The following is a 26,415-nucleotide window of genomic DNA, read 5'->3' as shown; positions in this document are numbered from 1 at the left end:
GTCTGCCTGCCTGCCTGCCTCTCTCTGTCTGCCTCTCTCTCTCTCTCTCTCTCTCTCTCTCTCTCTCTCTCTCTCTCTCTCTCCTCTCTCTGCCCCTCTCTCTGCTTGCCTCTCTCTCTGTCTGCAACTCTGCATCTCTCTCTGTCTGCCTCTCTCTGTCTGCCTCTCTCTCTCTCTCTCTCTCTCTCTCTCTCTCCTCTCTCATCTCTCTCTCTCTCTCTCTCTCTCTCTCTCTCTCTCTCTGGGTTTTATGTGCTGAAGGAGTTTTTGGGGTGTGTGCGTGTGTGTGTGTGTGTGTGAGTGTGTGTGTGTGCGGGGGTGAGTGTGTGCAGGTGTGTGTGTTGTTGTTTTTATGAAGATGCCGTGAGGTTTTTTGTGTCTCTACTGACTGTTTTTAGTTGACATGTTTTAATAAAGAACATCAAAAGTCTCTCTCTCTCTCTCTCTCTCTCTCTCTCTCTCTCTCTCTCTTTCTATCTGCCCCTCTCTCTCTGTCTGCCTCTCTGTCTGTCTGCTTCTCTCGCTGCCTCTCTCTGTCTGCCTGCCTCTCTCTGTCTGCCTGCCTCTCTCTGTCTGCCTATCTCTATCTGCCTCTCTCTCTCTCTCTCTCTCTCTCTCTCTCTCTCTCTCTCTTCTCTCACTCTCTCTCTCCTCTTCTCTCTCTCTCTCTCTCTCTCTCTCTCTCTCTCTTCCTCTGTCTGCCTCTATCTGTCTGCATCTCTCTCTCTCTCTCTCTATCTCTCGCTCTTGCTATCTCCATCCTGTATGCCTCTCTTTCTCTCTCTGCCTCTCTCTGTTTGCCTATCTCTGTCTTCCTCTCTCTCTCTCTCTATCTCTCTCTCACTCTCCTGTCAGCCTATCTCTCTCTCTCTGCCTACCTCTCTCTGTGTGTCTGCCTCTCTCTGTCGTCTGTGTCTCTCTGGTCTCTCTTTTCTATGTCTGCCTATATTTCTCTCTATCTCTCTGTGTTTCACTCTGTCCCACATGTTGTCTCTATCTCAGTCCTCTCTCTCTCTCTCTCTCTCTCTCTCTCTCTCTCTCTCTCTCTCTCTCTCTCTCTTAGTCACATACCAGACGGCCCATATTACACAGCATGTTCATTTCAAGTCTTGCACGGTTTACTATTGAACGTGTTCACGTGCAGGAGGAGAGTCATATTTACCTGAATATGAGACGACAAGGTACGTCTATACCAGTTTTTAATGCTAGCATCCTCAATCCAGCAGCCTCTGCATTTCTTAATCTAATCTAATCACATGGAGATAGAAAGCCACACAGGAAGAGGTAAGGGCTGCATGGCTGACTGTGGCCTGCTATCAATTTGGCCTTGGTGGTTGGTTGGTTGGTTGGTGGATCCCGTTATGTCTTTGAAACCCCTGAGGAGCTGGCGCCCCCTCCTCCCCCCCTCACAACCCCCCACTTCCACCCTCCTCTTCCTCTTCCTCTGTCTTTGGTCTCGCCTCAGTTTTCCGTCCCCATCATCTGGCAGATAATTGTCCCCGCAGTTGTGGGTTTTGTGCCTGTGTGTGTGTGTGTGTGTGTGTGTGTGCGCTCAAAGGGGATGGGGGGGGGGGGCTGAACCGGAAGCTATGGAGAGGCTTTGGTACTGCTTTTGATTATACACACACACACGCACAACTCCATAACTGCAGGGCTAATGTGTTAAATGAAGCGCTGGAGCTGGTTTGGATCATTGGTCATTATTGTTTGGAGTCTCATGAAGGTCCACTGCGTCCGGCGCTGTGTGTGTGTGTGTGTCGCTGTCTGACTGCTGCACTACATTTCCTTCAGGAGTGTTGAGTTTGAACTGCTGAAAAGAGACGGGCGCTCCAGAGCGTTACCTGGTGAAGGGTTTTCCGGAGCGACGGAGGAGCGTCTGAACCGTCTGTCAGTGTTTACCCAGTGCTTCTCATCTCTATACCACACTTGGTGAATTGGGACAAATCACGTTGTTGATGGTGTATCTTCCACTAGAATGATGTGTGGATCATAGGGCCTCAGTTTGTCGGGCTTCCAAACAGAACAGCATGTACACACCTCTCCTTCATCCATATCCTCCTATCGCTCTCTCTCTCTCTCTCTCTCTCTCTCTCTCTCTCTCTCTCTCTCTCTCTCTCTCTCTCTCTCTCTCTCTCTCTCTCTCTCTCTCTCTGTCTTATCATATCTTGATATTTCTACAAATGTTCCCGATATAAATTAAGCGTTTGTGTGATTTGTGCACTGACAGCTTATATCACAGTATATATTGAGCTTTACACTTTAAATTCCAAAGCGTGTGTGGCTACACAGTGCTAAACAAACCATGGATAAACAGTGCATTGGTGAATTTAAAGCGCTCGGTTTCCTGGGCAGCCAGAGAAGACTCCCATGTCCCTGCGGTGCTATGTGGTGCCGGGAGGAGCGAGTCGGCAAATCGATTTGTTGGCATCCTGCGCTGCAGGAGACTCCCTGTGGCCCCTGAGGCTGTGCCTTCTCACCCGACCTGTGGCCCCTGAGGCTGTGCCTTCTCACCCGACCTGTGGTCCCTGAGGCTGTGCCTTCTCACCCGACCTGTGGTCCCTGAGGCTGTGCCTTCTCACCCGACCTGTGGTCCCTGAGGCTGTGCCTTCTCACCCGACCTGTGGCCCCTGAGGCTGTGCCTTCTCACCCGACCTGTGGCCCCTGAGGCTGTGCCTTCTCACCCGACCTGTGGTCCCTGAGGCTGTGCCTTCTCACCCGACCTGTGGTCCCTGAGGCTGTGCCTTCTCACCCGACCTGTGGTCCCTGAGGCTGTGCCTTCTCACCCGACCTGTGGTCCCTGAGGCTGTGCCTTCTCACCCGACCTGTGGTCCCTGAGGCTGTGCCTTCTCACCCGACCTGTGGTCCCTGAGGCTGTGCCTTCTCACCCGACCTGTGGTCCCTGAGGCTGTGCCTTCAGGGGGTGAGGGGGAGAAATCGGTGTGCGTGCATTAGGGCTGCCACGGTATTGATATTTTCCTTACCGCACAAATTTGCGAAATATTTCCTACCGCCGCGGTAACCGCAAACAATTATTATAATTTTTTTTGTAGTCTACTCTTTATAGCATATAGCCTGCCTCTAGTCTAATGGCGCTTTTCCACTGCATAGTACCTACTCGACTCGACTCTACCCGCTTTAGGTACCTGGTACTTCGTTTCCTTTTCCTCTGCAGGTACTACTCCGTTTGTCTCCGTGTGGGGAGACGGGGCCGCTGGTGTACAGCATGAAAGCTCCGTGAGCATAGCTATGTCCGTGAGGGCTTGCAGTAAACCAGAGTTTAACACTGTTTCAATCAATCAATCAATAACAACATTAACCAGACTCTCGTTGTGTCTATTCTGCTAAAGCTAACATTACCTCTCATTGTGTCTATTCTACAAGCTTTAACGTTACCTCTCGTGTCTATCTGCTGACGTTAGCGTTAGCATTAGGCTAACAACAAGCTTAACAGCGATCTTTTTGTGACACTAAACTCTCCGCTCTGTGGTAAATTGGATTGATGTCTGTAGCGGTGTCCACTTATAGTGCCTATAACCTTTACCGTTGGGCGCCAGACAGGTCTAACCCCTGCCAATGAAGATAAAAATACCTTTTTGATTTGGTTAATTAGGCCTATAGCTCCGGCATAAGACTGTACCACATAAGACAAAGAATAATAATAATTTTCATTAGACAAATAATATAATAATTTTCATTAGACAAATAATATAATAATTTGCTTTATAGGTCTGGACTAATGGCCAAGAGAATTACTAGGTGAGTTTGATAACAAAGAAACACTCAGGAGTCATGCCCAATTCAGTCAAAATGTCCATGTATTGGATATTAGTCAAAATCATAAGAAAACTCTTAGAACACAAAACAATTCATTTACAGACCAGTTCGTTCACGCAGTTCAGTGCATTGGGTGAACAGGTATAGGCATTTGCCAATAGTTCCAAATGTCAAAGAGTTCGTGATGACCACCACGCAACTGTGTGAATGAACGAAAAAATAGAAAGTCTCTAACGAAAATATGTGTGTGTGTGTGGGTGTGCGTGTGTGTGTGTGTGGGTGTGTGATTGCGAGAGTAGGGGAAAAAGAGGGGCGTTGGACTTGGGCTGGAGGGGGGTAGAGAGAGAGATGTGTGGCTGGGGCTGGAGGGGTAGAGAGAGAGAGATGTTTGGCTTGGGCTGAAGGGGTAGAGAGAGAGATAGAGGCGCGTTTGGCCTGGGCTATGTGTCGCCGTCGTTAGGAAGCTTGGAGAGGGGAATGTTTGAGTCGGAGACGCTTGCGTCACAGCCTCGGAACAGGAGCGCAACCAACAGTGCAGCGTGTACTTTACCGCACCGAAGTCCGCGTTGGGTGAAGATGACCAGGTCGTAGACGTCCGGACTATCCCCGTTTCTCATCCATCCCGTGTTAGGTAACGTTTACTGGCGCGTTTTCAACTTCTCTAACTCCGGTTCACGTTCTCCTGCTCCTCACATCGGCTGCACGTCTTCTTTCAGGTAAACAACATTCAAACTCGCCGCTCTCACTTCCGCGTCATGACTTCGCACGTCTCCTGTCTCACGTCTCACCAGGCCAACCCCCCACCGTCTGACGTCTCACCTCTTATCCGCTATCAGATCCCAGATGAGCGCATCCGTAATTGACAGACATAAAGGGACAGGCGCACTTTTACCTGGCAGGTTAAAGCCGCTCTGTCACACTCTCCCCCCATTGTGAAAGACCACCTTTGGTGGTGAACACCAGTCACTCGAAACCCAGGAACTCGTCCTCTGAGCTATCTTCATTTAATATCTCCAGGACCTCCTTCCTTTCCTGTTCGTCCAAATCCTCCGCTGTAGGGTAGAAAGGTTTGAGGTTACAGACATGTACTGTTCTCACATCTCCACCAGTGTCCTCTCGTACAACTTGGTAGTTGACGGGACCAGTTTGTTTTATGACACGATAGGGTCCTTTCCACTTGCTGGCCAGTTTGGCAGTAAAGTTCTTGGCTGCACTGGACTGTGGAAAATTCCTTACCCACACCCTTTCTTGGAACCTGAAACTGACATCCCTCCTGTTCTTGTTATAGTTCCGTAGCTGTCTCACACGAGCCTTCTTACTACTTTCCTCGGCTTTGGCGTGGAGAGTCTTCAGCTGATGAACCACATCATACGCCTGAGCATCAGGAGGAAGAGACTTGCCTCTCAGGACTTTGTCCATTGGACTGTTCAGTTTCCTTCCAAGCTGTAACTCCGCAGGGGTAACTCCTGTGGTTTCTTGAACTGCCGAATTCAAGGCAAATCTGAACTCTGGTAAGTACTGATCCCACTTCCGGTGGTTGTCTTCCACGTAGGAGGAGATCATACACTTCAGAGTGCGATTCACCCGTTCTGTCATGTTCGTCTGTGGGTGATAGGCTGTCGTAAGCTTGGGTGTCACTGTCCATTTCTCGCAGAGCTCTTTGAATAAAGACGACACAAACTGTGATCCTCTGTCTGACAATATAAAATCTGGCACACCCCATCTCGTAAAGATTTCTTTCTTCAGTATGCGGGCGATTGTCTGCGAGTTTGCTTGTCGCATGGGGAAGAATTCCACCCATTTTGTGAAATAGTCCACTAGGACAAGAAGATACTCATTTCGTTCTGGACTGCGTGGAAGGGGTCCCATTATATCTACTCCTAGCAACTCATTTGGTCCCTTTACTGAATGTTGCTGAATCATTCCTGCAGGCTTCCTGTTGTCGGACTTCAGGCTCTGACACTTCACACAGCATTTGACATGTGCCTTGACATCGGTCCACATTCCTGGCCAGAATGCCACTTCCTGAAGCCTCTTGTAGGTTTTGAAGATACCCCCATGTCCACATAGCGGGTTCTCATGATAAGCCTGGAGGACTTGCGGAATCAGGGTTGCTGGGACATAGACCCGATAATGACACTGTCCATCTTGTCCTTGTGTTTTTCGGTACACCTTATCCTCCAGGACTGAGTAGTCATTTTTCACAGAACTTCCTTCCTCTGCCAGAGCCTTAAAGATGGTCTCAATTTTGGCATCCTTGTGTTGTTCCTCCCATATCTGTGCAAGGGATATCGGAAGTGTTCCAGAATCCTTCTTGCCGGAATACAGGTTGCATCCAGCACCTGTTGGAATCCTGGAAAGCGCATCTGGAGCACTATTCAGTTTTCCTTTTCGATATTCAATGATGAAGTCGAATCGCTGAAGTCGCAGAGCCCACCTGATCAGACGACTTGTAGTCTTCGTGGATCTCAGGACCCACTGTAAGGCAGAGTGATCAGTGATGACAGTGAAGAGTCGTGGTTCCAGATAGTGCTGCCATTTCTCCAGAGCCCAAATGATTGCAAGGCACTCTTTCTCTGTTGCAGAATAGTTGCTTTCTGCTCGGTTTAATGTCCGACTTGCGTACGCCAGCACTTCTTCAGTACCACCTTCCTTCTTCTGTGTCAGTATGGCTCCAAGACCAGTATCACTTGCGTCAGTGTACACAAGAAAAGGATGATCTGGGTTGGGATGACCCAAGATAGGAGGAGATGACAAACATTCCCTCAGTCTGTTGAATGCATTCTGGCACTCAGGACTCCATATGAATGGTCGTCCTTTCTTTTTTAAGTCATTGATCGGCTCAGCAATCTTGGAGAATCCTGGAACGAATCTGTGGTACCATCCGGCAAACCCCAGGAACCGCTGAACCTCTTTGATATTCTTCGGAACTGGATAGGTTCGGATGGCCTCAACCTTGTCAGGGTCTGCACAAACTCCCTTGGCACTGACGATGTGTCCAAGAAACTTTATTTCCTGGAGGCAGAACTTGGACTTCTTCAGGTTGATGGTCAGATTTGCTTTTGCAAGCCTCTCTATGACTTGCTGTAGATGCTGGAAATGTTCGGACACAGACGTAGAATAAACAATGATATCATCGAGGTAGACGAGACAGATATGACCACGGAGATCTCTCAAGACAGTCTCCATTAGTCTTTGGAATGTCGCAGGAGCATTTTTCAGTCCAAAAGGCATTACGTTGAAGTGGTACAACCCACGAGATGTGATGAATGCAGTTTTTGACTTGCTCTCTGGATCCATGGGCACTTGCCAATAGCCACTGTTGAGATCAATCGTAGAGAAGATCACTGATCCAGATAGTGATTCCAGGATCTCGTTGATGTTGGGTAGCGGATACGCATCAGTTTCGGTCACCGCATTGACCCGTCTGAAGTCCACACAAAAACGGTGACCTCCATCCTTCTTTGGAGGCAGCACCACTGGGGAGGCCCATCCTGAGTATGATGGTTCGATGATCCCCGCACTTAGCATATCTTTCAGTTGTTCCTCCACAATGGCTTGCTTTCCCGGAGCCATCCTGTATGGCCTTTGTTTGATCGGCACATTGGTGGTGGGGTATATCTTGTGAAGTAGCACATCAGTTCTCCCCGCCTCATTTGTGCACACTTTGGGGTATGACTCCAGAATTCCTCTTAACTGCTCCTTTTCATCATCTTGCAGTTGCGTTTGTGTGACAGCATTGTGGATATACTCCTTCGCATCCAGGCGTACAGGTTCCAGCGTCAACACAGGAGGAGGAAGAGCACTTATCAGGCATAATTTCCTGGGATAGTGTCGTTTCTCCTTCCTAGGACCATTTGCACTACCTGGTTGAAATGGAAATACTTCGGCAGGGTTAGATTTGAAACTATACTCCCCGTCTGCCACGTTGATTTGTAGCCCACTGAGAGAAATGAAGTCCAACCCCAGGACAACTCCAAAAGCCAGGCCTCTCTGATCCAGCACGACTACTGGTAAGGTGAAGAGTTTCCCGTGAAGGTCGATTTCCAGCTTCCCCCAACCAAGTGGAACTTGTGCCTGTCCATTAGCAAGATACAAAGGTCCATCTTCCCAGGGAGTAAGCTCTTCTTTGGTTCTGTTGAGTTCCGCCCATAGATACTCATGGAGAAGGGTGTAACTTGCACCTGTATCCAAGACAGCCTTCCCCCGCCAGGCTCCCAGAGTGATGGGTACCACCAATAGGGTAGGTGGGCCACAAGGAGAACTTTGTTTTGAAGTACTCGGAGAGAGGTTCTCCACGGTAGGTTGTGCTGACTTGTCACGTCGTTTTGAGGTGACAGCTGTGGACACCAAGCTGTTACTTGGGTGTTGACCTTTCGGCGCAGAATAGGTTTTCTGTTGTCGATTGAAAGATTTGGAGTGGTCAGGAGGTGTATATTGGGGACAAGATCCAGGAGGATGTTGTCCCTTACATCTCCAACACATCACAGGCGGTCCATCCTGGACTCGATTTGGAACGCTGGGCGTCCTATTCTGAGTTTGAGGAGCTCTTAAGTTGGTCCTCTTGTCATACTCAAGTTGGAGCTCGTGATCCCTTTCAAGTTGGATTCCCAGACGCACCAACTCCTCTGTGGTCTGAACTCGCCCTCGGAGTTGACTTGCAAGATACGGTTTGATGTTTTTCAAAATCATTTTTACTATGGGCTCTTCAGTGAGAGAGGGTTTCCACTTTTTACAAAGAGCCCTATAAGAGAAAGCGAAGTCTCTTATAGTTTCCTTCTCTCCTTGGATTTTTGTTCTGATTCGGTCTGCTAACTCGTCTTCATAATCATCAGTTAGATAAGCAGACATAAAAGCAGTTTCAAATTGGCTCCATGTAGTTACAGAGGATCTGGCAATCTCCCACCAGTCACGAGCTGTACCATGAAGCACGGTTCTGAACGTTGCCAGGAGGTCCCAGTCGGATAAGGGCTGTAGCGCCAGAAAATCATGGCATTTGGTCAGATAATTCAGTGGATCAGGGTCATCATCCAGCTTTCCATAGGTTGGAAAAGTCAGCTTGATACTCTTGGTGATGACTGATCTTGTAGATAATGTGGTTGGAGCAGTGGTTGGTACAGTTCTTGAGCTGGCCGTTGCCAGCGGAGAACCTGTACTGAATGTTGAAGGTTGTGTGAAAATAGAGCCTATAGGCAAAGTTGCGGGATGAAACAGTGAGGTGGGAGGAATGTTAGTGAGTTTTAGATCGAGAGCATCCAGTTTCTTTTCCATAGAGAGAACTTTATTCTCGTGGTTATCCGATTGCTCCTTCATCTTTACTTTCATCTCCTCCAGTTGGCTGTTTACCCGAGTCACCTGTGTAATACAGTATTCCACTCCTTTGGATATCATATCCACTCCTTCCTGGGTGACTTGTTTCACCTCTTTGATTTCCTTCTGAACTTCTACTTGGGACTGTACCACCATGAAATTGATCTGCTGGGTAAGAGTTTGTTCAGATGCCTGATTCTCATCAGCCATTATGATTTTGGTGGTTTTGGCCAGATTATCCATTTCTTTTAACACATTATCTTGGAGGGTGACGATGCATGTCTTGAGATGAGTGTAGTTGGCCACCGACTGATTTCCAATAGCTTGGATTCTTAGGTCAGAGCGGGTATTGAAGTCCTGCACATATTTGGTCAATTGTTGCATTCTCAATTTCTGCTGATCCATTGTCTGACACAACTGTAACCAATTTCCCTGAGTTTGGTAAGCCAGTTGGTTCAAATCCCTTGCCGGGGTAGCCATGACTCCTGGTAAGTCAATTGGGGACAAGGTGTCGGAGGTTGGGGAAGATATGGAGTCTGAAGAGGCAGCCTTGTGTTCTCCAGAGTCAATTAAGATTTTTCCAGGTTGCAGAAGAACATTGGTTTCCTCTGTTAGCAAAGCAGGGTCCGTTTGGAGGTCGATTAGCGTTTCCTGAAAATGCACACCTTCTTTAGGCTTTGTCGCCGGGAAATGCATTGGAGACTCCTCCCCCTTTCGACGCTGAAAATTCTCAATTCTCATTTGTATAATACCCCTTTGGTCAGGTCTCTCCGTATCAGACCTTAAGGGGGTATCAACATCAGGAGGGTCTGGTCCCTTTAGATCCCACCCTAGACCCTCTGTTTTTGTGTCTAGGCCTGGTGGGTTTGGAGGCGGGCTGCTTGGTGCAGGTGCAGCCTCTGCGCCCTTAGACATTGTGAAATCAGTGGGTGGAATGTGCTTTATGTAAGGTTATAAACCCAAAATCAATTATTTAGAGCAGCACACAGCACAATAATGAACCCACATAGTCGAGCAATGCTTCAAACCTTCACAATATAATTTGTTTCACCTTTCAAAAGTTGTCAACTGTACCTTTAAACAAAAAAACATAATGCCCCTTTAAAGAAAATAGTGCCATGCACCTTTAAACAAAACAGCGTAATGCACCTTCAAGGAAGATAGTGCCATGCACCTTTAAACGAAAATAGGGCTATGTACCTTTAAAGAAAATAGTGCCATGCACCTATAACCAAAATAGCATAATGCACCTTTAAAGAAGATAGTGCCATGCACCTATAACCAAAATAGCATAATGCACCTTTAAAGAAGATAGTGCCATGCACCTTTAAACAAAAATAGGGTAATGTACCTTCAAAGAAAATAGTGCCATGCACCTATAACCAAAATAGCAGAATGCACCTTTAAAGAAAACAACAAGTAACATATATGTATATTTTTTCTTTAACACAGTACCTTTAAACCTTGGTTCAGTTAGGCCCTCAGCCCCACGTTGGGCGCCATTTTATGTAGCGGTGTCCACTTATAGTGCCTATAACCTTTACCGTTGGGCGCCAGACAGGTCTAACCCCTGTCAATGAAGATAAAAATACCTTTTTGATTTGGTTAATTAGGCCTATAGCTCCGGCATAAGACTGTACCACATAAGACAAAGAATAATAATAATTTTCATTAGACAAATAATATAATAATTTTCATTAGACAAATAATATAATAATTTGCTTTATAGGTCTGGACTAATGGCCAAGAGAATTACTAGGTGAGTTTGATAACAAAGAAACACTCAGGAGTCATGCCCAATTCAGTCAAAATGTCCATGTATTGGATATTAGTCAAAATCATAAGAAAACTCTTAGAACACAAAACAATTCCCGCTTGGGGACCAGGTTTCCATGATGCCAGTTACCCAGGTGGGGTATCTCCCAGGCCTTTCTGTGTGGAGTTTGCATGTTCTCCCCGTGCTCGCAAGGGTTTCCCCCCGATAAGATAAAAACCCAATGGAAAAACATGCACAACAACAAGATCGCTAACGCTGTGGCGTCCTTGACGAAGACGGACAGGAGCACTTGGTTTGGTCCCCTGGCGCGGCTCACGTTGACGCCTGTCTGCTCCCGGCTGCCCTTGGGGGGGAAGGACGACGGGATGGGTTAATCGCAGATACGAATTGCATGCATGCATCGCATGTGTGCCAATTGATGACCTCGGAGCAGGTCCTAAATTATCTTATTATCTTATTATCTAATTCATTTACAGACCAGTTCGTTCACGCAGTTCAGTGCATTGGGTGAACAGGTATAGGCATTTGCCAATAGTTCCAAATGTCAAAGAGTTCGTGATGACCACCACGCAACTGTGTGAATGAACGAAAAAATAGAAAGTCTCTAACGAAAATATGTGTGTGTGTGTGGGTGTGCGTGTGTGTGTGTGTGGGTGTGTGATTGCGAGAGTAGGGGAAAAAGAGGGGCGTTGGACTTGGGCTGGAGGGGGGTAGAGAGAGAGATGTGTGGCTGGGGCTGGAGGGGTAGAGAGAGAGAGATGTTTGGCTTGGGCTGAAGGGGTAGAGAGAGAGATAGAGGCGCGTTTGGCCTGGGCTATGTGTCGCCGTCGTTAGGAAGCTTGGAGAGGGGAATGTTTGAGTCGGAGACGCTTGCGTCACAGCCTCGGAACAGGAGCGCAACCAACAGTGCAGCGTGTACTTTACCGCACCGAAGTCCGCGTTGGGTGAAGATGACCAGGTCGTAGACGTCCGGACTATCCCCGTTTCTCATCCATCCCGTGTTAGGTAACGTTTACTGGCGCGTTTTCAACTTCTCTAACTCCGGTTCACGTTCTCCTGCTCCTCACATCGGCTGCACGTCTTCTTTCAGGTAAACAACATTCAAACTCGCCGCTCTCACTTCCGCGTCATGACTTCGCACGTCTCCTGTCTCACGTCTCACCAGGCCAACCCCCCACCGTCTGACGTCTCACCTCTTATCCGCTATCAGATCCCAGATGAGCGCATCCGTAATTGACAGACATAAAGGGACAGGCGCACTTTTACCTGGCAGGTTAAAGCCGCTCTGTCACATGTCGGTTTTGTTTCATCAATAAATGAGGCAGAATACACAGTGGAATCCATCCTTTTTTGTTTATTGCACTTGTTCCTGCTGCAAACAAATCCTGAATGAAATGAATCCTTAGCGAGGCAGTAAAGATGGCGGCTTTCTGCTTTTGTGCAGGATGCTCCAACGTGTGACGCGTCTCTCTTCTGACCAATCAGTGGTCTGCAGTGTTTCACGTGACTTTTCTGGTACCACTTCTACCCATAGATATGCTTCTACCCGCTTGGAAACTCGACAAAGCAGGGTACTTTATTATTATTATAAAAAACAGCGGTGATGCGGTATTCAGCTTAACACTGCGGTGGGCGTGATGTAACAGCGATACCGCGGTAATGCGGTAACCGCGGCAGCTCTAGCGTGCATCAATGTGGCAAAAAGGAACGTAATCCTGGTCAGAACAACGGGGCCCGGCAGACTACAATATATTTGCATTTGTTAGCCATGCTAGCGATCTAAACAATCAATCCATGCCAAAGCTAGATATGCAAAAGGTGAAAGACTCACACTCAAATTTCTTTTAGTTTGAAACAACATTTTGTCAGGGGAGTGTCATGGTTTCTCCATAGAGCCCTGTCGTACTTTTTTAGTGCAGCAGCTCGCGCAGGTAGGGGGCAACTTAGTCACGTGATTCAGTTGGTATTGCTGATTGGCTCGAACACGGTATGTTTGTAAACAGCGAACAGGTCTATTTGGACCCATATCTGATACCAGTATCAGTGCCCTAGTTTTGAGCATCTGTTTCAAGCACAACATCCTCACATTAATTCTGCCTGTCAATATAGCCTTGTGTGGAGTTTTGCCCCTAAGCTTTAAGCCACGTGCAACAACACTTCAGATGGACATTTACAACATCTCCTGTCGACCTGCCACATTTTTACTGCTCCATCCTCCTTCACGGAGTATTTTATTGAGCTCTTTTGACATTTCACTGTCGGGTCCATGATTTGAATGACATAAATAGTTTATGGGTTGAAGATGCAAACCAGGCCTCTGGTCCAGCGGGGGTTCTCAACAACTCAGGACTAGACTTCCTGGTTCACCGGAGGACTAGACTTCCTGGTTCACCAGGACAGCGCAGGAGGCACTGCGATTTGACAGAACTTTGGAGCAGGGGGTAGGAGGCCGGTTTGATTTCCGTCGGACGGGCATGCTAAAGTAGCCGCCCATTGGAGGGTGTGGTTGGAACATAGATGTCATCTTCATGTCGTTAGACTCATACGATAATTTGGCCAAAAAAGATTTTTTTTTGCCAAATTGAGATTTCTGCCTAATTGTACTCCTCACGCTGCTGCATCGCCCTGGCTTAGTGCCTATGTCCTCAACCAATCAGAACGCTTGTTACGTTAAAAAAATCCCCATCTGGCTAACTCACTCGTGTGACTTGTGCATTTTAACGTTACATACACAGACGGCCATCGCATGACTTAGGCAAGTATAACAACTGCCTTAGTGTATGACATGTATGTATGAGGAAAAAATGCCTAAAGTCACAACATATTTTGTTTAAAAGTCACCTTATTTTGTTACACAATCAATGGTGGTTGTGTTTTTGTATTTTTGCAAACTTGTTGATACACCTTGTGGAACTTATTTTCAAAATATAAATAAAAAACTCATACACATTTGCTGGAAAATTAGTTTTTCTTGTCCAAAAATCTTGAAAAAAGACATAAATTATCGTATGAGGCTAACGATGTGTAGAAGGACATGGCTTACGCAGGACAGGACACATTTTCAGGGGGGGGGGGGGGCGGGAGACGACAATGGGATTTCTTTATACGAAAATAAGAAGAAATAAGTACTTTTCTTTGGGCACACAGTGATACTGTACATGGATGTTAACTAGGTGCAGACAAAAGGGGTAAAATAGAGGAGAACACATGTTTCATTTCATGGGATGTTTTAAGTATAATTATTATTGTCAGTTCTTATCTCCTCTCTCCTCATACTCAGCTCTTATCTCCTCTCTCCTCATACTCAGCTCTTATCTCCTCTCTCCTCATACTCAGCTCTTATCTCCTCTCTCCTCATACTCAGCTCTTATCTCCTCTCTCCTCATACTCAGCTCTTATCTCCTCTCTCCTCATACTCGGCTCTTATCTCCTCTCTTCTCATACTCAGCTCTTATCTCCTCTCTCTCCTCTCTCCCAGCTCCTCTCTCTCTTTCTCTCTCCTCATACTCAGCTCTTATCTCCTCTCTCCTCATACTCGGCTCTTATCTCCTCTCTTCTCATACTCAGCTCTTATCTCCTCTCTCTCCTCTCTCCCAGCTCCTCTCTCTCTTTCTCTCTCCTCATACTCAGCTCTTATCTCATCTCTCCTTTCTCCCTGCTCCCCCTTCTCATACTCTGCTCTCAGAGGACTGTTCTGCAGAGTGTCAGAGTTTTTACGTGCCGGACAGACGAAGTGTTTTGTTGTTGTTTTCCTGTGAGCGGCTGTGCAGAGCACCGGGCCTCTCTGCCTGAGGGCCGCTTTCCTCTCTCCCATGACCCCTGACCTCCTGACGCCTTTCCTGACCCAGGAAATAGAATTAACACCTCGGTCTGAACCCCAGGCTCTCACAGCTGTGCACGCTGCATCCCTGGCCTGGTCACATCGGTACCTCACCTAGCTAGCAATTACCACAGCTGGGACTAGGAACACTGGGCGGAAAAGAATTTATATATATATAGACCTGTTCGCTGTTTACAAACATACCATGTTCGAGCCAATCAGCAACACTCCCCTGACTAAAAGTTGTTTCAAAGAAAACGGCTGGATGTCATTTAGCCAAATCAGCATGAGTGTGAGTCTGTCACCTTTTACATATCTAGCTTTGGCATGGATTGATTGTTTAGATCGCTAGCATGGATAAATGCAAATATATTGCTAACAACGAACTCTGCATGCGCAGATTGCCCACAGAGTCTAGGTTCATCAATCTGCGCATGCGTAGTTCGGGAGTATGTGCGGGAAAGCGACTATAGCTCGGCCGAGAAAGTGCATATGGACTTGGGATTGGTCTCTCCGTGTTCAGGACACGCAGGCGTATAGAGAAGTCTGTTGGATCATGTCTCCAGCCGTACCCCCACAGCCGTATCTGCAAACACTTACTGCCAAGGCTCTCATCCACATTCATTTCATTAATTTTCTCCCATCGCTCTCTCCATGAGCTCAATGTAACACAGAGGTGCAGTGGTCTATGATAACGGGTTCAGCCAGACCCCTCTCCTCCATGAGCTCAATGTAACACAGAGGTGCAGTGGTCTATGATAACGGGTTCAGCCAGACCCCTCTCCTCCATGAGCTCAATGTAACACAGAGGTGCAGTGGTCTATGATAACGGGTTCAGCCAGACCCCTCTCCTCCATGAGCTCAATGTAACACAGAGGTGCAGTGGTCTATGATAACGGGTTCAGCCAGACCCCTCTCCTCCATGAGCTCAATGTAACACAGAGGTGCAGTGGTCTATGATAACGGGTTCAGCCAGACCCCTCTCCGCCACAGAGCTAACATAGTGTGGAGAGAGGTGTAGCCACGCGAGGCCGATAATATATGATATAACTCGATGCTGATGTAGAACGCACATAATGTACGATAGAAGTCTGTTGACTTTTCAGCTCAGCGGAAGAAAGGGCCTCTTGGGAAAGATTTCACGTCTCCCAGGTGAATCTTTAACCGTTGCACATCTAGGAAACGTCCTAAAACGAGAAGATTTGCACTCGACTTAACCCTTTCACTGCCGCACTACCAAACAGTTAACCCTTTACACATAATGTTAACCCATTCACTGCCACACAGCATCAGGTTAACCCTTTCACTGCCACACTACAGAAGGTTAAATAAAATACAAATACAAATTAAATATATCTTCCTAGATATGGAAGCAATTGTCAACATAGCTCAAGACAAATTTTGTTCGAGAAGGGACAGAAAGAAGCCAAGCTTATCTGGTTCTGCCCCTTCCTTACAATATCATATTAATATGTAATAAGTTACCTATCAATATCAAAAATAATATACCTATCTACTACAAAAGGGTGAAAGGGTTAACAGTCAAAGGATGAAGGTGAAATTGATGGAAGTTTTAATAATCGTGTCCTTAGCGGCCCATCACAGGAGGCCCGGTTCAGAAGGGGGGTGATTGACTCGCAGACTAGTTCCTTCCCTCCCTCTCGTCACACATAAGGCAAACACGGTACCCCCCCCCCCCCCGCCATGCTTCCCAGTGGTACAACCCACCCCCCCCAACCCCTCCAGGGGGGCCCCAAACAAAATATAAATGTACTCTCGATATGAAACGCATTACTGACGCGGGTGTTTTTTTTTTTAAAGGCTTTCAAATGTCAAGTGGGCAGTAAATTGTGTTAGAGGAGGAGGTGGGGGGGGGGGGGATGATCTGTTTATTAGTTAGTTTTATGCGAGCTGTATTTCAGCAGTTATGGATCTTGATATTTTCCAGTCACAGTATCTCTCTCTCCCTGTCTGTTTTCTTCATTAGCTGGCGGTTTATAATGCAGCCCAACACACACACACACACACACACACACACACACACACACACACACACACACACTCACACACGTGTACAGCACACACACACATGCACACACACACACTCCCTCTCACACAGATTAGCCGGTTCCGGTGTTTTTTAAGCGCACCATGTGTTTGCATTTTAGTCACACATTTGCCGATCTCATGGGGGCACTTTGAAGCAGCGTCCTCCCCAGAGCGGATCATAAAACAGGAGAATGAGTAGTTTTTCACATAGTTGAACCCCCCCGCCCCCTCCCCCACACCAGAACCCCCTGTTCTGACCCTCTCCTCTCTCTCTACCACCCCTTCCACCTCGATACATCCCCATCCTCTGCTACAGCCCAGGGTGAGAGATGTGCTCTGGTCATGCCTTCTAGCTGTTCTCTCCTCACTGTGCTTCTCCAGATGTTCATCCAGAGCTCTACAGAGACGCAGTTTGTTCAAGTTCAAGTTTCTTTATTATTTGTCATACAGAAATACAGAATACTTTGCATGAAATGTTTCTTTCTGTTTTGCTCCTGAGAGTGTGCTAGATAATAACGAGATAGTATAATAAGTATAAAATAGAAAGTCAAGAAGTCAAGTAAAACAAGTGTAAACAACAATTGTTCAGTATACCTCTATATACAGTATGTACATCTGGTATAAAAATGGTGAGGTATAGCTTAGCTTGTGGTGCCACCTTGTGGTGGTGAGGTGCAATAAGGAATAAGGAATGAGAGATGTGCAATTTCCTTACCAATAATATAAATATAAAGTGTAAAAGTGTAAAGTGTGGTAAAGTGGGTGCTACAGTGTGTTGTTTATTTAAAGTGAGTGTGTGTGTGCTGTGGGTGTGTTGATGGCCTGTTATTGTTCATTGTTCAATCATAGAGTCATTGAGCATCCTGATGGCCTGGGGATAGAAGCTCCTTCTGAGTCTCTCTGTGCTTGCCATGAGACTCCGGTATCGCTTGCCTGACCGCAGCAGTTCAAAGAGGCAGTTGTTTGGGTGGCTGGAGTCTTTGATTATTCTCTTAGCCTTGCCCATGCACCACTTGTTGTAAATGCCTTGGAGAGTGGGAAGCCCCCCTCCAATTGTGCGTTCGGCTGAACGGGCCACTCTCTGTAGTCTGCTGCGGTCTTGTGCAGTGCTATTCCCAAACCAGGAGGTGATATTGCCAGTCAGGATGCTCTCTATTGTGCATGAGTAGAAGTTCTTGAGGATCTTCTGACTCACGTTGAACTTCCTTAAGCGCCTAAGGAAGTAGAGGCGTTGTCGTGCCTTCTTGATAACACTGTCAATGTGTGTGGTCCATGTCAAGTCCTCGGATATGTGTCCGAGGTACTTAAAACTGTTCACTCTCTCAACCGGTGTCATTGTGGGGTTTTATCTTTTTAGGCAAACCTTCTTGCTGTCTTTTAGTGTTACACACTCTGCTACTAAGTAATCTACTGTGCCTATATTACTACCTAAGATGCTACTATGTCTATTAGGGTTGGGTACCGTTTACATTTGAACCGATACCGGTACCGGTGAATCGATACCGGTACCCAACGGTACCTTTTTTCTGTACTTTACTCTCTAAAAATGTAATCTACCTACCTCAGTTGTAAAAGATTTGTCCAAACTTCAAATAATTTATTATCATTAATTATTATTTATTTAGAACTATTTGTTAATATATATATATATATATATATATATATATATATATATATATATATATATATATATATATATATATATATATACACACACTTTAAATAAACTAAAAGGTACACATCTATATATTTAAATAAATAAAGGTATTGTATTTTACAAAATAACAAGTATAAAACGATTAAACAAACCACACAAGACAATATAAATTACAATCAGAATCCGTAACCACTAACCACACTTGCGACCGTTTTCGGCTTGCCATTGCTTTGTTGTTGTTGAATCAAGTAAAATCCTAGGTAAGCGTGTATTGTGCACGTGAACGTTGACATGAACGTGCGGCACACTTCATAGATTTCGTTTTGTGGTAAACAAAACGTTAAAAAATATATATACATACCAAATATACTTACCAAATGTTGGCACCGGTGGATCTCACGTGAATCGGTACTCGGCAGTACCGATGTGATTCGTCGATACCCTTAACACAATATCCGCCACGCAATATGAGCATCTTATAGCTCTGACGCCACCGCTGTAAGCCTATGGAGTTGCTCACCTTCTTTGCAGGGATATAACTATTTAAATAGTATAGCTATATCTGCATTACTATGGCCCATTCGACATTGGGTATCTATCGTTCAGGATGTGGGAACGTTATATTTTTCCATTCATACATTGTCGTTTAATACCGTCGTGAATATAAGTGTTTTTAGAGTGGTCTGCGGTAATTCCTAGAACGCGAGTTATAGGCCCTGATGCATATTATACTTAATCGATTGGCATTTCGTCCCTATACACGCTACAATTAAAATTTCAAATGCATATGATCGGTGCTCCATCATGCATGAAGGAAATGGGGGTGGGGTCGTTTCTGATTAATTGATTGTCAAGAAAGGCTTTCTTTAGTACAACATCATACATTGATCAGATGGATTGCAATGAAAGAAATGGACAATCGAGCTGGAATTAACGTTAGATTCCTCTTACCTCTGGCCGATGATACTGGAGGAAAAATATTCCAATTATTTGATTGCCATCTGCTAGATCATATGTCCATTTGGCCGACACCATAAACTCCAAAATTCTTGCGTCTCGAAGGCGTCTCGAGTGTCAGAGTTTCCCAGAGCCTTGGTGGATGAATTATGAATGGAAATAGCGAATAAAAGAAATAACGATCACAATAACAAGTTTACTCGTTGTTGGCGTTATTCGATTGGCGGGCAATAACGAGTTAACTCGTTCTTGGCGCAGAATGTGTTAAGTACCGGATTCGGTACCCATCCCTAACTATTATGCACTCAAGAGTGTAGCACTCAAGTTTGACACTGTTTGACGAACAATGCCACTGACCCTTAGCTGCTACCCTCCCTGCTGACTTGAACTTGTAACTAAGTCGTGTTTGGATAAAAGCATCAGCTAAATGGCTAAATGTAACGACTAAAGAAATTCACAGTCAACATAATATAGTCATAGCACACTTTGTCATCGCTATGCGATTAGTTGATTTAATAGTCAAATCTGTACAATTTAGTTTCCTCAAATACAATTGTGTAGAAGGACCTCTTTTAGATCTAGTGCTGACCAGAGATGTGCTCATCATTTTAAATCTAGTGCTGACTAGAGATGTGCTCATCATTTTAAATCTAGTGCTGACTAGAGATATGTGCAAATTTTTTTAATCTAGTGCTGAGAGATGTGCTCATCATTTTAAATCTAGTGCTGACTAGAGATATGTGCTCATCATTCTTCATGAAACAACATGGTTTACAGCTTGTTCCACTGACACCAAACAGACCAATTAGGCCTAATGGACTAAGAGGGGAGTGTTTGTTTATTAATATGTTACTGCAGCCATGTTGGCTCCACACCACACATGTCCTCTATAGCTGTTGCTAAGTAACCGGTAGGGATGCCCCGGTCACGTTTTTTGCCACCGATACCGATCACCGATCGTCTTGAGCCATATCGGCCGATACCGATCCAATACAGATCGTTTTTGATTAAAAAAAAATTAAAAATTATATACATTTTTTTTTTATAAAATATATATATTATATAATTAGACTTGTACTGTGGGTCAGGTGGCGTAGCGGAGATTGCGTTTGTCACCAACGCCGGAGACGCTGGATTCGCCTGTTCGAATCCAGCTCCCGGCGTTGTCACCAGCTTGGCTGGCCGTTCACACTAATACAATTGGCAGTATTAGAGGGTGGGAAATCTGGCGGGGTGGGTCCGGGTAGTTGTAAACAGCGACTCCTACAGTACGGTAGGGGCGCCTGCTCTGCGCGGATAGGATCTAAGGGCGGTAGTGTGATCCTTCCACACGTTACACCCTCTCAGTGAGAGTCCGCGCTGCCAGGTGAAAAGAAGCGGTTGATTGGCTAGACGTGTGTCGGAGGAAGCATGTGATAGCCTCCACTCTCCCAGACCGACTGTGGGGGGTAAGTGCGCAGCGACCAGGAAGGGGATTGGGAATTGGCATAACGACTAACATTGGGATGGGAGAAAATCGGAGGAAAAAGGAGGGGAAAATTAGACTTGTACTTGTATTATCTGCGAGACATCGCCACCACGCAACAAGTCAAAATGCTCGCTATCTGCAAACAGCTCCAGTGTCTGTGTGTACTCGAGTAGCCTCCAGCTACGGCCAGGATTCTCCGGCGCTGCAGCTGGACCCTAGTATTGGTATAAATCACATTCAGCAAGCCCTCAGCTCGAATACGCATCGAATCAATGTTATAAGACATTGATATCAGGAGCTATCTGTAGCTACTGCTAGCCGGCTAGATAACGTTAAGACAACGCCTCGGTGAACTATTTAGTTTAGAGCTAACGTGAGCTAACGTGAGCTACCGAGTCAACGGAGGTAACTTATCATGCACTCGACTATTGCTGGAGCATTTGTTGATATCAGCAGCTATCAGTAGCTAGCCAGCTAGATAACGTTAGACAATGCCTCATGTAGTCACTGGGTCATTTAGTTTAAACAGTAACGTTAGCTCGGTAGGTAGCCAACGTTAGCTCACGTCGCATGACTAGCAGACTGCGAGGCTCTTGTTTACATGAGTGCGGGAGGGGCTGGGGAGGAGGAGGCGCCGTACGCTGCAGGCTGTGTGTCTGAGAGAGAAGTCAGCAGTGTCTGTGAGATCTCCGCTAAGAATTGGATCATGTTTTTCGATCGGTTTTGACGATCGGCGAAAATAAAGCATTATCACCGCTCTCCGATCGCATATTTATACTGATTATCGGCCGATAACGATCGGTGGCCGATCGATCGGGGCATCCCTAGTAACCGGTGATTGTGAATGATGTTATGAAGGGCATTGCGTCTGCAGCTTATTTCTGTGATTGTGTGCATTTGTGTGTTTGTGTGTGTATCTGAGTTTGTGTGTATGTGTTTCTGTGTATTTGTATGTGTTTGTGTGTATTTGTATGTCTTTGTGTGTAATACATGCTTGTTTCTAAACTTTCTATGCTGCGTTTTTGTTGCCATTAAGGTCGTTCTGTGGTTCATGTGTTATAACTCCAAGACTGTTTAGGGACCACAGTAACACATGCAGAAATAGGCCGAAAACTCATAAAAGAATCATAAAAATGACATATTTGTACTTTATATATTTGGACTTGTGCACCGGGTGGGTCTGTGACTGTCAGGGAGTTAATGGAGCAGGCTGGGGGAGTGATGGCAGGCTGACAGGATTACTGGCTACAGAAACCAGGGATGTGATTTTTCCGTTTGAACCGGATTTCCGGTTTTTCTGACCTAAAATCATGATAAAAAAATATTCATAAAAAAAAGAAATGTAAAAAAAAATATATAAGAATAATTACAAAAAAAATTATGTTTCGATTATTTTCCCACCTGGTCTAAGTGAAACGCGAAAGCGACATTTATCAGACCTGCTATTCTTGCATAACAGATTTCCATTGGCTGTAAAGACGTCAACACACTAGGAAACACTAACACTGGATTGCTTTTGTAAAACTGACCAACCAGGGAAGGTTACTTGCAAGCAGTGCCGCAGTCTGCCACCCAACACTACTCAAGGGAGAGCAAGCATTGTCCAGTTAATGTGAAGCTCTGTAGAAACATCAAACTCTCAAGCATGAGGTAGAGAAGCCAACCTAGACATAACTAAGAAGCTGAGATGGAGAAATGTCACCACCTTCATTCTCAAAATCGACCTGAGAGCAAAAGAAAAGCAAAAGTCCATTAGTCCAACTGCAGCCCTTCGCAGTAGGCAAGACTTCGAGAGGAGGCAGTTACAGGTGTTGCACAATCTGGTTGCAAAGAAGAAAAGATAAGGTCCTAACGTTAGTGTTTGAGCCAGGATGACTTGGGAGGGGTCAAGATGACCCCCTTCAAATTTTTTAAGGGGACACTGATATTTGATTCATTTTCTTTGTCCTTTCCTCTCCCACAATTCTTAAGGCGCAATCACATCCCTGAGAAACACACTTGAAAGCTCTGACGATATGCATGTGTCTGTGCATGTGTTAGGTCGCTTTCACATATAGTTTTGGTGGACTCGGTGCAGTTCTGGTGGTGAAGTTGCAACATTGTTGCATTCTTCATTTGGTTCGCCTGCGTTCACATAGCAATCTGTCGGGCGCACCGAACTTTCTGAACAATGTCACGCGGTCGAAAAGGGCGCTCGTCTATTGGACAGTGGAAATGTGTGTGTGTGGCTGCGAGCCTGTGTGCGCGCGCGTGTGTGGACTGCGAGCCCTCCAGATCAGCGGAGGCGAGTTTTGACGTGGCATTGATCCAATGCCGTGCGCCTCGGTAATAATATAATAAGCCGCGTTTTTTCTTCCTTCTTCCCAAGATGCACAGTTAGATATATAGATAGATAGATAGATAGAGAGATAGATGCAGGGTGCTTGTTTTGCAGTGAATGCTGCGAGCAGTGGTAATAAGCACTTCCTATATTTGGTTCGCATTTGGTCCGATGAAGCGAACCGAGACCTATGTTTTTGGTCGGACCAGAGTTTGTGTGTTTGGTCCACGGACCGAGTTCGACGCGCATTCACACAAACCCGAAAAACCGGACTATCGAATTCTGGTCCGATAGTCCGGACCAAACAGCCCCTGTGTGAAAGCGACCTTAGGCTTGGGCGGTATGACGGTATTACGGTATAGACATCGAGATGGTGGAGTCCTACAAATTCCTGGGTGTGCACCTGGATAATAAACTGGACTGGTCTCTGAACACTGATGCCCTCTACAGGAAGGCACAGAGCCGGCTGTTTTTCCTGAGAAGGCTCAGGTCGTTTGATGTGTGCAGTGACATGCTGTACATGTTCTACCAGTCAGTGGTGGCAAGCATCGTTTTTTATGCTGCAGTCTGCTGGGGAGGCAACAGTCAAGAACACCGGGCGGCTGGACAGGCTAGTAAAGAAGGCTGGTTCAGTCCTTGGCAGGTCGGGTGGACCCACTGGGGGTTGTGGTGGAGAGGCGCACATGGAGCAATCTGCAGGCCATCATGAGCAATGACAGCCACCCTCTCCACCACACCCTGACAGGACATAGGAGCAGTCGCAGTGGACGACTTATATCGCTGCACTCGCGGACTGAGCGGTTCAGGCGGTCCTCTGTCCCCACAGCCATCAGACTGTTCAACACCATGTGACCCCCCCCCCCCCCTCTCTCTCTCATGACCTGGGCGCCCCCCCCCCCCCCCCCCCCCCCATTGGGACAATGTGCAATTAATTTTAAATTAATTTTACATTTTAAATTTGTAATTTTATATAGCAATTTGATTTTATTTGACGTAACAATAGTGCTCACCATTTATTTATTTAATTCATCACAACTTTGTACCTCAGCGCTGACCTTCATTGTTTGTTTGTTGTATTGGTTGTCCTTTTTTATTGCTCTATTGTCTGTTAACTGCCTGAGCTGTTACTGGATACCTGAATTTCCCCAAGGGGATTAATAAAGTATCTATCTATCTATCTATCTATCTACCAGGGTATTTCGAAATCCCTTCGGTATGATTTTCAATACCGTGACGTCAAAGACGCCAAATCACAGATGTGTTTCCTTCTATTACACTGACACGGAGTTATAACAGGGACAGCATTGGTTGTAGTGCACAGCGCGCGCCAGCAGAGGGCAGGGCAGTCTGTCTTTCCCTCTCTCAGTCAGAGTTTAGCAGAGCTGAGCTGAGCAGGTGACGCAACGCACGTGTTCCTATCGGTCGCCCATCTCGCATGTGTGTTAATCTGCACGACAAATAAAGACTTATTCTTCTATAGAATGCGGTTATGGACCGATGGCCGTCCGTTTATTAAGGTCGAATGGATGGACCATGGGTCCACTTCCAGACATTGGATGATTGAGGAATCGGGAAACGGAGCATTTTTCTAATGTTTTGAAATGGATTCGTGCATGAATGTGGACTCGGGACACGTTGTTTGGGTACCGGTAAGTAAGTTATGTTATGGTTAAGCGTATGGAAGATGAACGTACGAGTTATGAATTCCGGGACTGTGTGTTTGGTAAAGCGTTCCAGTTCGATTGTGTGTATTGGCTTTGTGACGGCTTAAGCTGGGTTTTGATTATCACTTAATCAATGCAGAATCAATTTTGTGCGTCTGTATGTGTAGTTGTGTACTACTGTCGTGAGTTTGTGAGTCACATTGGTCTAATTTCAGCCTCCATTATACGTTATTCGTTCCGTATGACTCGTTTCATATGTGTGTGTCTCTAATGTGCACGCTGATTTGTTTACTTTGGCAACACGGGTCGCTAAGGAATTTAGATTCAATGTTGATGAAAGTGCACTTTTAGGTTGAAAGAACGGCCCTAATGTCAACGTGTTTCAATATAAGTGGTATGTATGGTGATAACGAGTATATTGTTAACTTAGCTCCGCTTCCCCCCCCCCCCCCCCCCCCCCCCCCCCCCCCACTGATGAAAGTCATACCGTAGTAATACCCATACCGGGGTATGATGTCAGCAAGGTATGACGGTATGAAAAAAATTATACCGCCCAAGCCTAGCGTGTGTGTTTGTCAGGGTTCGCACATGGTCCTTGAAGTGCTTGATTTGTGACCAAAAAAAGTCAAGGCCTGGAATTCCTTGAAAAGAGCACATTTTTTAACAAGGTGCTTAAAAAGTCCTTGAAATTCAAATCAACCATTCACATTGAAAGTTTTGTTCATCCATGATAAAATTGCTCTGAATCAAGAAATATATTTTCTTTTTTAACTAATTGTGGGAAATTGGTTTTAAGCCATACACATTGGATCAGATATTTTTATATACCGGTATATAACAGCATTTAAAAGTTAATTGTATCCTTTTAAATGCCCTTTTAAAATGAAAAATAATGCTTGGAAAAGTACTTTAAAGTCCTTGAATTTCAACGTGCAATGTCTGTGGGAACCCTGGTTTGTTTACATGTCTGTGAGAGTGTCTGTGTCTTTTCACGTTTGTTTCATTTGTTTGTATGTTTTTTGAGAGTGCGCGTGTGTCTGTGCATGGCACTTGCCAATCTGTCTGTGCGTGTGCGTCTGTGTTTTCAGACACAGGAAGTGGCTGGTGTGTCCTCCACTAACCCCTCCCTCTCCTCTCTCTCTCTCTCTCTCTCTCTCTCTCTCTCTCTCTCTCTCTCTCTCTCTCCGCAGTACTTTGAGGTTCCGTTTGACTCCAACATGAACCGCACAAAGAACCGCCCGCTGGTGCGAGGGCAGATCAGGTACCCGCTCACCTCATCTCTGCCCAGAGAGAACTCACCCCTGCTGCTTATCAATAGAATATAGGATAGAAGTACTTTATTGATCCCGAGGGAAATTCAGCACCACAGATCGCTCACAATAAACATTTAGGTAGTAAAAAATCATTAATCACAAATCAGAATACAAATACAGTCAGGGATAGGGCTGCAACAATTAGTCGACATAATCGACGACGTCGATCATAAAAACTCGTCGACGCCGAATTTTTGCGTCGATGCGTCATATTAAAAAAAATTATAATTACGTTTTTTTTTTTATATACTTTCTTTTTTTCACTACCTATCTTTATGAAAGTGGCTTCTCAGCTCTGGTCCAGCT

At 45.8% G+C, this 26,415-nt stretch overlaps 1 protein-coding gene across 1 annotated transcript in view; it reads left to right on the top strand.

Annotated features, from left to right (window-relative positions):
• The window catches only part of cox10 (cytochrome c oxidase assembly factor heme A:farnesyltransferase COX10), a 176,256-nt gene that overhangs the window by 106,764 nt on the left and 43,077 nt on the right, over positions 1-26,415 (top strand). Inside the window, exon 5 of the mRNA XM_084330472.1 lies at positions 25,987-26,057. Coding sequence (XP_084186598.1) covers positions 25,987-26,057 — 71 coding nt within the window. The remainder of the gene's footprint in view (positions 1-25,986; positions 26,058-26,415) is intronic.

This window comes from Notolepis coatsorum, assembly GCF_963971535.1.
Source record: "Notolepis coatsorum genome assembly, chromosome: 15".
Classification (NCBI taxonomy): domain Eukaryota; kingdom Metazoa; phylum Chordata; class Actinopteri; order Aulopiformes; family Paralepididae; genus Notolepis; species Notolepis coatsorum.
This window is presented reverse-complemented; position numbering and strand designations above follow the sequence as displayed.